Source organism: Nicotiana tabacum, chromosome 15, assembly GCF_000715075.1.
Source record: "Nicotiana tabacum cultivar K326 chromosome 15, ASM71507v2, whole genome shotgun sequence".
Lineage (NCBI taxonomy): Eukaryota > Viridiplantae > Streptophyta > Magnoliopsida > Solanales > Solanaceae > Nicotiana > Nicotiana tabacum.
In genome coordinates this window covers 72681577-72699917 of record NC_134094.1, presented here as the reverse complement: position 1 = coordinate 72699917, position 18341 = coordinate 72681577, and the positions used below count along the sequence as shown (strand labels likewise).

Sequence of the window (18341 nt, the reverse complement as noted above, 5' to 3'; positions counted from 1 at the left end):
GGTAAAGATAGTTGCCACCTCTTTAATTAACATGGAATATTACAAGGAGTGGAAAGAGAAAAGAACTAAAATATTAAATGCTCTTGAACAAACCTGTTCTTTCAAAACAAAACGATTTGGAGAAGTTGTAACCGAAAGAATGTGTTTGATTACTTGTTTAGAAACGGTGCAAAACGGTAAGAGTAATACTTAACAAAAGAATAAGGGTAAATAAGTAGAAAATGAGGAAAAATATCAAAAAAGAAAAGAAGAGAAAAACCCAAGTCCGTTTCTGAACAATTCAACGTCCTCTTCCTCTACCATTTCACTTCTTCACTTCCAGTATCCGTCACAGACGGCGAAACTGGAAACAATCGGCCAACAATGGCGGGAACTTCACGGGGAAGTACTCGAAGCAGAGCTTCGAAATCTTCCGCCGAAAATGCCCCAATCCTCAGTCCTCCCAATCCAAAACTACGAAAGGATAAAACAAGAAATAACAGCTTAATTCGCATTTTCAATGTGAACCTCAAGTTCCTGCTAGGGTTTGGGATTATTTCCTTTGCGATCGCACTCTTTTTCATTTATCCGATCGTTAATCCCATGGAGAAACCTCAAAAACCCAGAGTGATCACTCCACTTCCAGCTCCAAAACTAACGGATCTTCCAATGGTAAATTAAACACCGAATATTTGTTTCCTTCTCCATTGACATTTTGATTTTTGATAATTTATACATTTTGATGCAGTTTCAAGGAGAGCATAGAGAGAGCTTGTACTGGGGTACTTACAGGCCTCAAGTTTATTTCGGAGTTCGTGCAAGGTAATATATATTCTGCTCATATGGTATATTGATAGTGTAAAACTAGTAAATATAGATATATGCTTACGATAATACTGGAATGAAGCCTATCCAAATAGAGCGGAATGGACTTTGAAGAATCATAAAGTTGAACCGTCTAATTTGTGATTGAGACATAACAGTAGTACTACCTGTTGTATCTTAAGCTAGAAGGTAAGGATTAAGGATTCAATAAAGTATACGGTTTTGGTGTATTGACTGCGTTATGATGGTGCCTTTTTCCCCTTCTTTTAAAAAAATTCAATTATCCATGACTCAGGTTCTTTCTCATTAGTGGCTTGTGATTTAATATTTGGTTACTGAACTAGGCCCTGCCAGGGTTTCTTGGTCCTGCATTTGTTGAAATAAAAGGGCTCAAATGTTGAAAATTGTACAACAATAAACATGGAAAAGAGTGGTCAAAGCGTTGTAGCTTTAAAGATGATATAAAATGCTTATTTAATGTGATATACTGGAATCCTGGGACATCCTAACTCAATAAAGGTTACATAAAGTAAGAGATGAAAGGATTACATAAGGAATTGAATGGTATCTTTTGACATCATAAGATAATCATAGAGTTAATGTGGACTTATAAAGAAAAATGTTTTAGAATTAATGTGAAAGATATTTTTTCTTGGTTATTGTCGCTCTAGCTTAAAAATAAAACAAGTTCATCTTCTTTTGACATAATCTGAAGAAAGTATCTTACAAAGTTATGCTGTTATTTAATCTCGCTGGACCTAATTCGTAATATCATGCAGCGAATAAATGCAACCACTGACAAGCTGTGAAATCTGGTGCAGAGATTGCACAAAAACATGGCTAAGTTTTGCAGTAATTGCGTAATAGTTGGTCATTTCCGTTTAAATATTTGGAGTCGGGGAACAGAAGGATCCAGACCCTATTTTCTGGGATTACACTGGGTTTGTTGTTGTTGTTGTTGTGAAGGATGTTTCACATAAATAGAGTGCTATAATGCCTGATATTCTGCTGGTTATCCCATTCTCCCGGAGCGAATTTTGAATAGACCTTGTTGGTTCAACTATGGGCACACTTCAACAACTAGTTGTGTCACAATTGAGCATTTTCTGTCTAGGCAATGAAATTGTTGATGCATCAAGTTCCATGCCGCTGTCTGGTTTAGATAGAAGTATTACTGACCATAGGGATGTCCATTCTGGTGTTGAGTAGGTCAACTCTTCTATCATGCTGTCTATAGTTTGTGATGTTACATGGTTCTTGCTTTTTTATATGCTAAAATATACTCTATTATAAAACTTCTACTGGTATGTTCTTATAATTTGCAGGACTCCACAATCATTAGTTGCTGGTTTAATGTGGATTGGAGTGAAGGACGGGAGGTATTTCATGCGTCATGTATGCCAAGATTCAGATGAGTTGAAACAATATGGCTGGACTAGTCATAATGGACGGGATTATGGACATCAGGTTCTGACTGAACAGACAATGTCCTTGACAACTAGCTTTCTGAAATTGAAGGGCCGTGGTAGTGGCTATGGCGGAGACTGGGCTGTTCGAATTGGAGCGCAGAGCAATGAGTACTTCTCCTTACCATCTCTCATGATATTCCCTTCTTGAGCTTGACATGCCTATACATGGCTCTAATGGTTGTGAGGTGAAAGTATGTTTAGAATTTGGTCCTCTAGGCTCTAGTAAGGAAATAGCACGTTACGCCATCCTATGGAAACCTTTGTCATTTGCTGCAGATCAAGATTCATCTTTTGGTTTTTTAGCTATTAATGATGATATAGGTGTAGTTGATTGATTGAGTGATGATCTTGGCAATTGAAAGAAAAGGTTGTCTACATTTCATCAACTACTCCTTCCTTGTTCGTTGTTAGTTTGTGAATGTGTCTGACAAGTAATAATAACTTAGCTGGCAGAATTTCTTGGAAGATATATCTAAGAAAATTTCGAGTTGAATAATAAATTTCAAGAGTGATGGCATATTTTAAACTTAAGGTGGGCCTACCATGCACTAGGCAAATGTTTGGTAAAATTGCTGGATGAGATCAGATTGCATGGACTCTGAAAAGTTTATTTTGTGGGGCCAAATTTTTAAAGCAGTAGTATGAGTAGTTATTGCTGCTATTGCTTATTTTCACCTTTACTTTTTCTATTTTTCACAGATGATATGTTTACAATCATATAGTACTTTTCTCCATTATCATGCACCAAATGGCTGTCTCTCCTCTCTAAAAGCATGCGAGCTTCAAGAGACCTTAATCAGAATTTTGCCTTCTCTTATTAGAAGTCTGCTGCATTTGCGCTTCTAGTTACTTTTGGCACCACAGACCACCTAAACATGAACTATTTTCGTTTCTGAAAAAGCTGTATTTCCACCTGCAGTCTAATGATAATACATGGATTTAAATTTTTTTTCATGCTTTGTGTCCCTTAAACAATTTACCCTTAAATTCTTCACAGATCTATACCCGATGATGAAATGTTAAACACCGCACACTTGTTTTTTTACATGGCTGATGAAGGAGGAAAAAGTTTTAATTTGGGTAGAGGAGTCCTGGATATTCATGATGATTCTGTATTGGCGTCAGGATCACGTAGTGACACTGGAGACTGGCAGCTTCACTTATTGTCAGAGGTAAGTTTGCTGACTGGTTTTCAGTTGCAATTGAAAAGTTAATGATTTCAGTTGTCTTCAATCTTGCCATGATTATGCATCTATTGATGCGGTTTTCTGAAACTATTGCCTTATGTATATCTTCCATGGCTCTTCTGATCTTTGTGGGCTTATTATTTTATACGGATACTGATTTGTCAAAAAGAAGAGGATACTGAACTTTTAAAGTGATAATGCTAGTTCGATCTTTCTGGTTTATTTTCCCTTTTTTGTTTTCTTATAGGAGGGTTTTATGTCCTCCATTTCTGCTGCTATAAGCCTAGGAGATCTTTTGTAGTCTTCAGGTATGGTTGCACACAGAATGCTCTTTCCATTTGTTTGTCACATACATCTTTTAGAGTCTTGTTGCTGGTTAGGATGCTAATGGCTTCATTACAAAATATAACTTGAGGGCTATTCTTTGGTTCACATGAAGATGGACGCAGGAATATGTTAATTTAGTGTGAGCTCAGGGTGAAGTAACCCAGATAATTGAGTTGGAGAGAAATGTGTCTAAAGTCCCAATTCAAACCAAAAACTGACTTGCCTCTCGAGGGTTGAGCTATGTTAAGGATGATGGTTAATGTAAGGGTTTTGCTTGGTAGGGAATTAAAGACTGCAATGAGGAGAGTACGTCGCTAGGAGGATAAAGGTATTCCTGATTTTTGGACGAGTGTAAAGGTAAGGAAGAGAAATTGCTGATATATCATGCTTTGCATTTTTAGTCCTTTCAATAAATAGATGACCGGGAAATCTAATTCTCAATCTTTGAAGGAACCTCAGATTTTTCTGTATATGCTAGTTTTAGTAGAATTAGAATGTTGGTGTCCAAGTTTCTGCTCTTGTTCAGTGGTTCTAGTTAATAGAAAAAAGGATGTAATCTTTGCTCAGGTGGAGATATGCCTTTTCTTCTACCATATTGTTCAATTAACTGCAAAAGAAACTTAGCCGAAGGAAGAAACTAGTCAATTTGAATGCAGTTTCGTCAAAGACTCATTTAAGCTTAAGCCCTGAAGCTTATGAAACTTCAGGAAGGGCGCTTTGCCTTGCTTAAGCTTCGCTTCAGTGTAGCCAAGGCAGTAAGCCCATGAGTTAATCTTGAATGGGGCTGTACTAACTACTAAACGATTAGATATATTAAATGTTAAAAGGAAAATTATGAATGGATTTGTTACATTTTTCTTGCATTACATATATATTTTTAATTTTTTCTTGATTGCTCCTTTTTTTAAACTAAGGCCCATAGTGATTTTGCTTTGCGCTTAATGCCCCAAGCCGGTAGACCTAGAGAGATTTTTTGAATCTTTTCGCCTTTGACAACATTGTTTGAATGCACATTTGGTGTTTAGGTTGCTTTATACCAAAGTTAGGCTGATGCCGAGGGCTGTGGTCAGCTTTTAGTTGTATCTTTAACACCTTTTACATATGGATGCACTGCTTTTGTTAAATTTTACCTACCATAAGCTCCATATAAGGAAAGGGATTCTAGCGTTTTATGTGCTTCTTAAGGTGGCTTCTGTTCTGGTCATTTAGAGCATGGATGACTATATAGGAGAACCTGATCCCTTCTGCGCTGAGGTGTAGTAATTGGGAGAAACTGTGATTATGTTGCTATTTCTATCTTTCGTGAAAGCTGCATGACAGAGTTCCCTCTGTTGGCATTATCTTGTTTTCCTGTAGTTCATTGCTAGTTCTAGAATGATAGCTTATGCTTTGATTACAACCTTTTTTAGAACATTTCATTGATTTCAAATCTGTACCTTATCTTTTAACAGTATAAGAACGAAATGGTAATTCTGCCTTCTATTCCATGACTCTCTTTTAATTCTTTTGTTTCTTTTTTTTATTGTTAAAAGTAGTATATTAAAATCAGCATAAGTGCTGTCGAAATAATTACAGGGGACTACATTACGAGTTCTGTAATGAGCTTAGAAAATCAATCATGGCCTCCATGTCATTTGCAAGGGCCATGTTAGACTGAAGGAGAGAAGATATACATCTATGCTTATGGTTATTACAGATCCCAATTTGCTTTTAAAAACTCGTGTTCCTTTATTTCTAAATAGTCCTCCAAAACACTGAAGGACTGGTTTTCCAACACAACACAACACAACACAACATACCCAGTGTAATCACACATTGTGGGGTCTAGGGAGGGTAAATACGCAGACCTTACCCCTACTTGTGGAGGTAGAGAGGCAAGGAATGGTATTCCAGATTTTCCTTTTTGCCTTACCCAAAACCTCGCAGATGCCAAAACTGTAATAGTTCCGCTGTCATTGACATTATCCATCTAACCCCCAAAATATTGAAAATTTTAAAGTTTTCAACAGGCGGTCTCATCATAAGCATTTATCTGCTGTTGGATTTTTATTTGAAAAGCTTCTTGTAGGATGTTTCTCACGTACATTATTCTGGTTTCAAGACGCCTCACATTCACAATTTATCTGATCTTGTCCAGGCAAATTTGGCAGTCCAAGTATGCCTCTAATCATATTTTTCTTTGCTACATTTTTGAAAGTTATCTTTGCCTTTTAACTTATGTAGTTAGCCACTTAGCCTGTAAATTGCTTGCTTTTTGTCCATGTTGGATTAGGCAAGAAAATTTGGCCATTTGCTGCTTTCGGATTCATCTGATGATTCTCCCAACATTTTAGTATTTCAGGTACCTTGAGACAGTTACCAACACTTCCTGCACTTCTGCTGATTTTATATTCTGTTAAGTAGATTTTCTTTTTAATCCAGATCTCTGCTAGGATTCCTTTCAGAGCAGACATTGTTTTTCTTTCTGGGACCAGTACTCGTGATTCAAGAGTTGAAGAACGGGTTAGCAGGCTAACAGGTTTATGCTGAGTCTACTTCATTAGAATATGATTGGCATAAACAAGGAATTTTATTTTGAAAGTTGAAATATTAGTTTTTCCAGCTTATTTCGACTTACATTTAAATCTTACATTATCTCCCCCCCCCCCCAAATGTTAGTTTTTTTTTTTTTTTAAAATTATGTTGACCATAACATGTAACTAATGAGGAAAGTAGAAATCATCCTTTCCACTGAAGCGAGAGAAATATGAGATGCAGGTCAAAGGGGATTAAATATTGGAAACCAATGATTTGTCATAGGTGGTATATATGTAATGTTGACCTACAAAAAGGGCAGCCCGGTGCACTAAGCTCCCGCTATGCGCGGGGTCCGGGGAAGGGCGAGATCACAAGGGTCTATTGTACGCAGCCTTACCCTGCATTTCTGCAAGAGGTTGTTTCCACGGCCTGAACTCTAGTAAAAAAGAGATTAACGATTTGTTTGTCCACCTGATAACAAAATCATTCCACAATTGTTTTTTAGCAAGTGCCAAGTGCAGATATGGTCACATGGGTTCATGTGCATGCAACATGTGAATGACATGGGCGTTCAGCATGTGCGGGGCATGCAAAAGAAGACAAGCGTGCAGCATGAGTGTCAAGGCTTGTCGCTTGGTGCCAAAAAGGGGCAATTAGGCGCCAAGGTTGGCTGTTGACACAGGCAGTCCTGGCACATGGGGCAGTTAGGTAGTTGAAGGCTAATTCTATCCTGATGGCTGTTGGCATTGTCTGAGCTAGACATGTGCCGATGTGCCATGGTGGCAGATAGATTTTGTTGGACCATTGAATTCCCCAAAATGTTGCCTAGTAGTTGGGGATGCCAACTGCATGTTAAGATTAACTTAGCATCTGCCAAGTGTCCCCTTGGTCCTTGTAACTGTCATTGGTAGAATATATGGCCATGGCTGGCTGATGGCTAAGGCATCGAGTGTTGTAAACATTGCCAACTTGTGAGTCCTTTTTGTAATTGATAATTAACATAAAGGCCGGAAGATTGCCTGAAAATAATGCCAAGACCCTAAGGAACCTCTGTTGAGTGAAAGGTTGAGTCAAGTGACTTGAGTGCCGTGCAGGAAAGTTTTGGTGAGAAAATTAATCCTGTGACCACTAGCATAATATGGACGAGTGTTTGACACTAGTGGCTTTTCGCTTTCACCACTTAGCTTCTTTGCTAGGAAAACCTATAGTTGAAGGGTTATGCCTACTCCTAATACCACATCCTAGGCAATAGGCATAGCGTTTACAAAAACAAGAACTATGGAACTCTCTTTCAGTGTATCTAAATATATGGTTCTGAGCTTTGTTTCACGTCCAAGATTGAGGACTAGCATAATATGAAAGTGTGCTTGATATTGGTGGCTTTTGGCGTTTCACCACTTAAGCTTCTTTGCCAGAGCCAGAAAAACAGTAATTTGAAGGGTTATGACCCTTAATACCATGCCCCAGCTAGACTTCTCCAAAACAAAGGATAGTGGAATTCAGTTGCTAAATTCTCAGGATGGTGTCTAGAATGTGAATTTTCCTGACCCTGGAATAACAATATATATTCCACATTGCTTATACAGGATCAAGACTAAATATGAGTGTCGGAGTCGGTACTGAATTTTCATATCTGAAATAGGAGAAAGTTAAGCATTGCCCAATTCTTCTGCCATGTTCCATATTCCATTTGAAGTTTGATGTTGGTCGCCGTTGTCTAATTGTAGGAGCCAAAGAAATGCCATCTTTAACTTTTCTTTCACTGAAAATGTCTATTAAACCCAGAATGGAAATGTTTTATGTGTATCATGTTCAGTTTGAGGAAACTGTCTATCTTATATGTACCATTTCCTTTCCTCATTCTTTAAATAAAACTCTTTCCATTATTCCAGGTATATCGCTGACCAGTTTACTATCTGAGAAGCAAAAGGAGTTCGATGATAAGTTTAAAAAATGCTTTAGCCTATCTGATGAGGTATCGAACAGTCAACGATGATTTTGCTTGTCTTCGTATTCTAACATTCTGTTAGCTTGGCATATAATCTCTGTCCAAAATTATGTAACAAATCGTATTCGGATGTTAGATCTGAGTTATTCTCAGTTCGAAAATGGATTATAAACTACTATGCCTTTATTATACAGAGGACCGAAATACTAGAATATACTAAAAGCTACAGTCAAATTTTAATTTTATCTACTCTCGGAAACTGTCTCTATTTGTGATGGAGGGATACTTCTATTGTGCAAGTTCCTTTGATACCCTTCGCCCAAAGTGTGCCTGGGATTCACCTGAAGAGCATATATTATTCTATTATGCTATTTGCAGTTCATGTGATGTGCATGAGTGAGATTATTTAACTGAATTACTTGTACCACACAAATATATGCAACATAGATTTGGGTAAGTTACATCATGCGTGCATAAATGCGGATATTTTAACTGAAACTAATATGTTGTACTACTATACTATACGCTGTATGAATCTGGGAAAGTATGCCTACTCAAGCAAGTCAGTGCTCCTAACACCATCTATATAGTTATAGAGTTGTTCTGTTTCTATCAATACACATCTCAATTTCACTATGTAATTTGATCACATGGACTGAATTCAATCTTTGAGTACTCTATAAGTTCTTTCAGATGCTAGGAGAAATATGAATGTCTATCGAGCTGATGACCTAATTGTACCACCTTTCAGATGCAATATTACTTGCAGTTGGAAGCCATTTTTCCTTGTATTAACTTCCGTGATGCAGCATATCCATGTATATAAATATAAAATGCTGAAATGTTTCCGTCTCGTCTTTTCAGCTTGGTTTGGAATCTGTGAGTGTTGGTAAGGTTGCTCTGGGGAACATGTTGGGTGGGATTGGCTACTTCTTTGGCCAATCAAAGATTTTGCTTCCATCAACCTCCACTGTAAGATGTTTTAGTTTTGGTTCTCTGCTATTTTAATAAACTCGTGACATGTACAATACTAACCCAATGATCAGTTTTAAGTAACTTTGTGATCTCTACTATGCCAGAAATGTCTCTTAGCTCTATGATCAAGAACTTATCATCATATCTGAGCCTCAAATGTACCAACAAATAAAGTAAGAGCCTAAAACATTGGCCACATAAGGGCTTTCGTCTAGTGGTAAGAGTGCAATGTGTGTAAGTAGATAAGTGGATTAGGCGCACATCACGGGTTCGAACTCTGCCGCAAACAAAAGCCTAGTATTTAAGTGGAGAAGGGTAGAGGGGTGGGCCCATCATCCACGGAGTTTAGCATTGTGTGCCATTGGCCCTCGGGTATTTCTCTGTTATAAAAAAATAGCCACATAAGGGAAGTTACTCAAGTAACTATATGTCTCTTTTCTACGCTTGTTTACTGCAAGAATGCTCAGGCGATACTGCAATTAAGAGTTACATTAGTTAGTATATGAAGGGATGATTTTAGGATTGGTGCTATTGTGTGAGTTTAAGATATGGGAAGAAAGAATTTCTCTTGTATTCATTTGTGTCTTACAGTGGCCCTATTTGTATAGGGTGTTTACATAGTACTAAACCCTTCTCTACCAATGTGGGACACTATACATACTAGTATACATACTATCTCTCTAACACTCCCTCTCAAGCCGATGTATATAAATCATATGTACGAGCTTGTTACATATGTAACTCATGCGAGGACCAATGAGGGACTTGGTGAAAATATCTGCAAGCTGAACATTTGACTTCACAAACTTTGTGCCAATATCTTTAGAGAGTATCTTCTTTTTGATGAAGTGACAGTCAATCTCAATGTGTTTAGTCCTCTCATGGAACACTGAATTTGACGCAATATGAAGGGCAACTCACACAAGTTATTTTAATTCTCTGAACAACTGTTTGATCCAAACTAGTTCACATGTTGTCATAGCCATTGCCCGATATTCCGCTTCTGCGCTAAATCAAGCAACCACGTTCTGTTTTTTGCTTTTCCAAGAGACCAAATTATCTCCTACTAAAAAATAATATCCAGACGTAGAACGTTTATCAGAGGGTGATCCTGCCTAATCAGCATCTGTGTATCAAATGATCAACTCATGACCTCGATCCTCGAATAGTAGCCCTTTGCTTGGAGCTGATTTTATATACCGAAAATGCGGACAACTGCATCCTAATGACTATCATAGGGAGAGTTCTTAAATTGACTTACCACACTCATAGGAAAACCCCCCCTTACGGATCATTTCACTTACTTGACTGGTTCGCTTTCCAAGTTACTCACTTCCGTTCTATCGGGATAAACTAGCGATATGAGAGTTAGCCCGTCTTCGATGACTGGTGATTCGGTAAGCGAATGATTCGACGCATAAATGTCTTCAATTTGCCAACCAGCCTCCTATATCTTTTAGGATCGCTAAGAGGCTTCCCCTGTCCTAGCAGAAGCTTAGCATTCAGATCATAGGAGTGTCAATGGGTCTGCAATCCATCATTCCTGTCTCCTCAAGAATGTTTAAATCATATTTCCTTTGTGAAATAACAAATACCCGAGCTAGACTGAGCAACCTCAATACTTAGAATGTACTTCAATTTGCCCAGATCCTTAGTCTGGAAATGCTGAAAGATATGTTGCTTTATATTAGTAATACCATTATTATCATTGCTAGTAATAACGATATTGTCAATATAAACCACCTGATAAATACACATATTAGGAGTAGAATGTTGATAAAACACAGAGTGATCAGGCCGAACTCCTGAATAACTGTGCTGAATTTACCAAACCAGAGTCGAGAAGACTGTTTCAAACCATAGAGTGACCTGCGCGATCGACATACAAGACCACGAGACTCCGCCCGAGTAACAAAACCAGGTGGTTGTTCTATATAAATTAGATCCTCAAGATCACAGTGGAGAAAAACATTTTTAATGTCCAACTGATAAAGAGGCCAATGACGAACACCAACTATGGATAGAAAAAGGCGAAGAGATGCTACTTTAGTCACGGGAGAGAAAGTATCACCGTAATCAAGCTTAAATATCTTAGTATACCCTTTGGCGATAAGTCGAGCCTTAAGCCGATCAACTTGGCCGTCCAGGCCAACTTTGACGTCATAAATCCAATGACAACCAACAGTAGATTTTGCTGAAGGAAGAGTAACAAGCTCCCAAGTGCCACTAGCTTGTAAAGCAAGACATCTCTTAGATCATAGCATGTCGCCATCCAGGATGAAATAACGCTTCATTTGTGGACTTAGGGATAAAAATAGAGGACAAAGATGATACAAAGGCATAATGGGGTGATGATAAATGATGATAACTCAAACCAATGTAATGGGGGTTGGGATTAAGAGTGGATCGAATACCTTTCCGAAGTGCGATCGCTAGACTAGAAGGAGACAAGTCCGCAGTAGGAGAAGAATCTAATACAGGACGTGAATCATCTGGACTTGTTGCTGGACGCTGGCAACGATGATAAGTCAATAATAATGGAGCTGTAGAAGGTTGGATTGGAGCTATAGGTGATGGAACTAGAGCTATAGGTGATGGGACTGGAGTTATAGGTGGTGGAGCTGGAGCTGTAGAGGAAGCTGAAGGGGAGATAGTGACTAAATCTCCAAAAGATGGAACTGGTAAGACCTCAGAAATATTTAAATGATCTCCTGGACCTGTGAAGTATAGCTGGGTTTCAAAGAAGGTAACATTAGCAGACATAAGGCACCGCTAGAGGTCAGGTGAATAGCATCGATATTCCTTTTGCATACTTGAGTAAGCTAGAAATACGCACTTAAGAGCTAAGTTGCGCGGACTCTTCATTTTTGGTGCCGCACCCGTCTCGACACGGGATGAGAGCGGGTGCGGGAGCGGGATACGTCCCGGATTCGGTCAACTAACTTCGGATACTTTGACCTAAATCCATCGACAAATTTGGGGGGAAATTGAGATTTTGATTTCTCAAAATTAAAAATAAAATAATTTAAGACATGAAAAATAGCATACTTTCAATATTATAGTACTTTTGTCTCATATTTGCTACTTTGTGTTCCAGAAAAATCAAGAATTCAAGGGGTCGTGTTCTGAGTTCGGACTTATAGCTTTATTTTTTATAATTTGGATTTTTTAGCCGAATCCCCGCACCCATATCCATACCTGGATCCGCACCCCCGAATCTTAAAATTTAGATTTTGCCGAATCCGACACTCGGATCCGTGCCCGTATCGGATGCCTGCACCCGAGTCCGAGCAACTCAGCTTAAGAGCACGAGGAACTAACTTATCTTTTCTTGGAGTAAGGTTGCGAACAAAAAATGTGCACCCAAAGACAGGGTGAAAGATAGAGCAAAAGTGAGTGGGGAAACAAGATAGAGGACGAAACTTGATTCTTGATAGCTAAGGATGACATACGATTAATAAGATAACAAGATGTGAGATCGGAACATGAGATTGTATGAGTAGGATACGAGCAGTCTCAATGAGATGCTGCCTATTCTCCCTTTCAGCTAGCCCATTTTGTTGAGATGTATATGGATAAGATGTTTGATGAATGATCCGATGAGAGTTCATAAACTGCTAAATGGAGAAGACATACCCTGGCATTATCACTATGCGGATAGAAACCCCAAATTGATTTTGGATTTCAGCATGAAAGGTCTAAAAAATAAAAAACAACTCAGATCAATTTTTCATCAAGAATATCCAAGTGCACCTGGAATAATCATCAATAAAATTGTCAAAGTAGTGGATTCCCAAGGTAGAACTAACTTGACTAGGACCCCAAACATCTGAATGGACTAAAGTGAAAGGTGAATCTACCCGATTATCAGGATGCAGAGGGAAATGTGAACGGGTATGCTTACTGAGCTGATATGAGTCGTGGGAACAGACTGGGTACCATTTTCCGAAGTTCTGATAAACTGGGATGTTTCAACCGTTTATGTAACAAATCCGGTGAATCAATAATAGGTTAAGCAGTTGAAGGAGGACAAGATATGAGTTCGTGTGATTTAGCAAGGATAAGGTAATAAAGTTTATTTGATTCACTCGCGATACCAACGATCCGTCCCATACTGCATTCCTGTATAAAACAAGTCATCAAGAAATAAACAGAGCAATTAAGTGATTTGCCTAAGTGACTAATAGATCTGAGATTAAAAGGACTACCAGGAACATAAAGAACTGAATTCAAAGGTAATAAAAGAAGTTGACTAGCTTGACCTATTCCAGTTAACACGGTTTGAGATCCATTGGCCATTGTGACTGTTGAAAGTGATTGAGAGTAAGAAATAGTAGTGAAAAGAGATTTGTTACCACAAATATGATCAGATGCACCTGAATTAATGACCCAAGAGTTGGGAAAAGAAGATTGGGAGACACAAGTCATGCTATTACCCGTTTCAACAACAGAAGCTATCTCAAAAGATGTCTGTTACGTGTTTTTTAGTTTTTACTGAAGGAACCAGTATACTTTGGTAGAGAAACCATCCAACTATTCAACATATTCATTGCCATTTGTTGGAGTCAAAAATCAAATAACCTCCCGTAATTATGCCAACTTCGCGAAAACTCGCCGAAAACAAAAAATGGGCGAACAATACCGGTACAACTTTAGATAAATGTTGCAACAATGAGGAAAAGCTGGAAACACTCTGTATGTTGCCGGAAAATATTGTTCAAGCGGCTGAAATTAGAGTATGCGACCACTAAGAACCAGAAAAACAAACCGGAATCTAGAAAATTTTGAAAACAGTCACTGGAATTTGAAAACGTTTGCTAGAATCTGGAAAGAATCGCTAAGAATCGTTGGGATGTGGTGGAATCTGAATGGATAGGGTCGGAATGAATAGTCGATCTCCAGAGAGGAAAAGTTCTCGCTGGAATCTGCCGGAGTGAGTCTCACGCGCCGGCATGTGGCTGGATCTCGCTGGAAAATTCCTCCTTCCGGTCGGCGCGTGCGAGTGCGTGTGCGTGTGCGTGGGAGGTCTAATGTTGGCGATTTTTGTTGGGTTCTGGTCGCACGGGATTCCGATCCTATTGGTGGTACGTATATGCGCAGTACCCTTAGGAAGCAACGAACCCTCAGAACAATTGTTTATTTGCCGGAAAATTGCTCGGCAATGAGGTCTTTATTCCCGGATGTCGCTGGAATGATGCACAATGATAATACTGAAGCCTTGATGCCATGCTAAAGAAAATGAAACTTGAGCCTAACTCAAACTCAAAAGCTAACTCATGAGATGAGGATTGCCCAAGACCATGTAAGGAGTCCTAACTCTGATTCTACAGGTAATTCTTCGGGTTATCAGGAGTAGCAGTTCCATCAGAGGAGGGGTTGTTTTGAGTGTGGAGAATTGGGTCTGTGAGAAGGCACGGGAGAAAATATGTTATTGATATTGGATGATAAATACAATACAAGAGGTCCCTATTTATAGCTATACACTACAAGGAGATATTACTCCTCTTCCAATGTGGGACAAGACTACACTATACATATCTATAAACTAACACTCCCCCTCAAGCCGGTGCATACACATCATATGTACCGAGCTTGTTACACATGTAACTAATACGAGAACCAGTAAGAGACTTAGTGAAAATATCTGCTAGTTGATCATTCGACTTTACAAACTTTGTAACAATATCTCCTGAAAGTATTTTTTCTCTGACAAAGTGACAGTTGATCTCAATGTGTTTAGTCCTCTCATGGAACACCGGATTTGACGTAATATGAAGAGCAACTTGGTTATCACACACTAGTTCCATCTTGCTGATTTCTCCGAACTTTAACTCCTTGAGCAACTGCTTGACCCAAACTAACTCATACGTTGCCATAGCCATGGCCCGATATTCGGCTTCGGCGCTAGATCGAGCAACTACATTCTGTTTCTTGCTCTTCCACGAGACCAAATTACCTCCTACTAGAACACAATATCCAGACGTAGAACGTCTATCAAAAGGTGATCCTACCCAATCAGCATATGTGTACCCAACAATCTGCTCGTGGCCTCGATTCTCGAATAGTAATCCTTTGCCTGGAGCTGACTTTATATACCGAAGAATGCGAACAACTGCATCCCAGTGACTATCACAGGGAGAATCCATAAACTGACTTACAACACTCACCGGAAAAGAAATGTCAGGTCTAGTCACTGTGAAGTAATTCAATTTGCCAACCAACCTCCTATATCTCGTAGGGTCTCTAAGAGGCTCCCCCTGTCCAGGCAGAAGCTTAGCATTCGGATTCATAGGAGAGTCAATAGGTATGCAACCCATCATTCCAGTCTCCTCAAGAATGTCTAAGGCATACTTCCGCTGTGAAATAACAATACCTGAGCTAGACTGAGCGACCTCAATACCTAGAAAATACTTTAATATGCTCAGATCCTTAGTTTGGAAGTGCTGAAAGAGATGTTCCTTCAGATTAGTAATACCATCCTGATCATTACCAGTAATAATAATATCATCAACATAAACCACTAGATAAATACACAGATTAGGAGCAGAATGCCGATAAAACACAGAGTGATCAACCTCACTACGAGTCATGCCGAACTCCTGAATAATTGTGCTGAACTTACCAAACCAAGCTCGAGGGGACTGTTTCAAACCATATAGTGACTTGCGCAATCTGCACACACAACCATTAAACTCCCCCTGAGCAACAAAACCAGGTGGTTGCTCCATATAAACTTCTTCCTCAAGATCACCGTGGAGAAAAGCATTCTTAATGTCTAACTGATAAAGAGGCCAATGACGTACAACAGCCATGGACAAAAAGAGACGAACATATGCTACTTTAGCCACGGGAGAGAAAGTATCACTATAATCAAGCCCAAAAATATGAGTATATCCTTTTGCAACAAGACGCCTTAAGCCGATCAACCTGGCCATCCGGGCCGACTTTGACTGCATAAACCCAATGACAACCAACAGTAGACTTACCTGCAGGAAGAGGAACAAGCTCCCAAGTGTCACTCGCATGTAAAGCAGACATCTCGTCAATCATAGCATGTCGCCATCCTGGATGAGATAGTGCTTCACCTGTAGACTTAGGGATAGAAACAGTGGACAAAGAAGATATAAAAGCATAATGTGGTGACGACAGACGATGATAACTTAAATCGACATAGTGGGGATTAGGATTAAGTGTGGATCGTACACCTTTGCGGAGTGCAATTGGTTGACTAAGAGGAGACAAGTCCGCAGTAGGTGCAGAATCTGATGCGGGGTGTGAATCACCTGGGCCTGATGCTGGATGTGGACGACGATGATAAGTCAAGAGTGGTGGAGCTGCAGAAGGTTGAACTGGATTATGTGAAGGAACTGGAGCTATATGTGGTGGAGCTACAACCGGAGTTGTAGGTGGTGGAACTGGAGCTATAGGTGGTAGAGCTACAACTGGAGCTATAGGTGGTGGAGCTACAACTGGAGCTGTAGGTGGTGGAGCTGGAGTGACTGAATCTCCAAAAGATGAAACTGGTAGTACTTCAGAAATATCTAAGTGATGACCTGAACCTGTGAAGTATGATTGGGTTTCAAAGAAGGTAACATCAGCGGACATAAGGTACCGCTGGAGGTCAGGAGAGTAGCATCGATACCCCTTTTGTGTTCTCGAGAAACCCAGAAATACGCACTTAAGAGCACGAGGAGCTAACTTATCTGTTCCTGGAGTAAGGTTATGGACAAAACAAGTGCTTCCAAAGATACGGGGTGGAAGAGAGAACAAAGGTAAGTGGGGAAACATGACAGAGAATGGAACTTGGTTCTGGATAGCTGAAGATGACATACGATTAATAAGATAGCAAGATGTAAGAACGACATCCCCCAAAACTCAACGGAGCATGAGATTGTATGAGTAGGGTACGAGCAGTTTCAATAAGATGTCTATTCTTTCTTTCAGCTATCCCATTTTGTTGAGATGTGTACGGACAAGATGTTTGATGAATAATCCCATGAGATTTCATAAACTGCTGAAATGGGGAAGACAAATACTCTCGGGCATTATCACTACGAAATGTGCGAATAGAAACCCCAAATTGATTTTGAATTTCAGCGTGGAAGGTCTGAAAAATAGAAAACAGCTCAGATCGATTTTTTATCAAAAATATCCAAGTGCACCTGGAATAATCATCAATGAAACTGACAAAGTAGCGAAATCCTAAGGTGGAACTGACCCGACTAGGACCCCAAACATCTGAATGGACTAAAGTAAAAGGTGACTCTGCTCGATTATCAAGACGCCGAGGGAAATGGGAGCGGGTATGCTTACCGAGCTGGCATGACTCACACTCTAGAGCTGACAAGTGAGATAAACCAGATACCATTTTCTGAAGTTTTGACAAACTGGGATGTCCCAACCGTTTATGTAATAAATCTGGTGAATCAGTAACAGGACAAGTTGTAGAAGGAAGACAAGATGTGAGTCCATGTGATTTAGCAAGGATAAGGTAATAAAGTCCGTTTGATTCACGTCCGGTACCAATGATCCCGCCCGTATTGCGTTCCTGTATAAAAACATGTCATCAAGAAATAAAACAGCGCATTTAAGTGATTTGGCTAAGCGACTAATAGCTATGAGATTAAAAGGACTATTGGGAACATAAAGGACTGAATCTAAAGGTAAGGAAGGAAGTGGGCTTGCTTGACCTATTGCAGTTGCCATGGTTTGAGACCCATTGGCCATTGTGACTTTTGGAAGAGATTGAGAATACGAAATAGTAGTGAAAAGAGATTTGTTACCAGAAATATGATCTGATGCACCTGAATCAATGACCCAAGACTCAGAGGATGAAGACTGGAAGAAACAAGTCACGCTATTACCTATTTGAACAACAGAAGCTATCTCAGAAGATGTCTGCTTACATGCTTTATACTGAAGGAACTCAATATACTCTGCTAAAGAAACCATCCGACTATTCAAAGCATCGGTTCCCATGTCGCTACAATTTGTAGTAGTAGGGTTAACTTGAAATAGTGGAAATAAGTAACTCTTGTGAGAAAACTGAAGAAATAGCTTGAAAAACACTGTTTACAACAGGAAAACAGAACACTATTCTGCGTCGGAAACACT

General features: G+C 39.3%; 1 protein-coding gene across 2 annotated transcripts in view; it reads left to right on the top strand.

Annotated features, from left to right (window-relative positions):
* Positions 1–221: 221 nt before the first annotated feature.
* The window catches only part of LOC107810418 (mannosyl-oligosaccharide glucosidase GCS1), a 29359-nt gene continuing 11239 nt past the window's right edge, over positions 222–18341 (top strand). The window contains exons 1-9 of one of the 2 annotated variants that reach the window (XM_075230871.1): positions 222–651; positions 728–801; positions 2130–2381; positions 3271–3445; positions 5856–5942; positions 6060–6128; positions 6209–6305; positions 8197–8279; positions 9117–9224. In XM_075230871.1, the coding sequence (XP_075086972.1) occupies positions 364–651; positions 728–801; positions 2130–2381; positions 3271–3445; positions 5856–5942; positions 6060–6128; positions 6209–6305; positions 8197–8279; positions 9117–9224 (1233 nt within the window). In that variant the 5' untranslated portion in view covers positions 222–363. The remainder of the gene's footprint in view (positions 652–727; positions 802–2129; positions 2382–3270; positions 3446–5855; positions 5943–6059; positions 6129–6208; positions 6306–8196; positions 8280–9116; positions 9225–18341) is intronic. The other variant, XM_075230872.1, reaches the window with a different exon arrangement.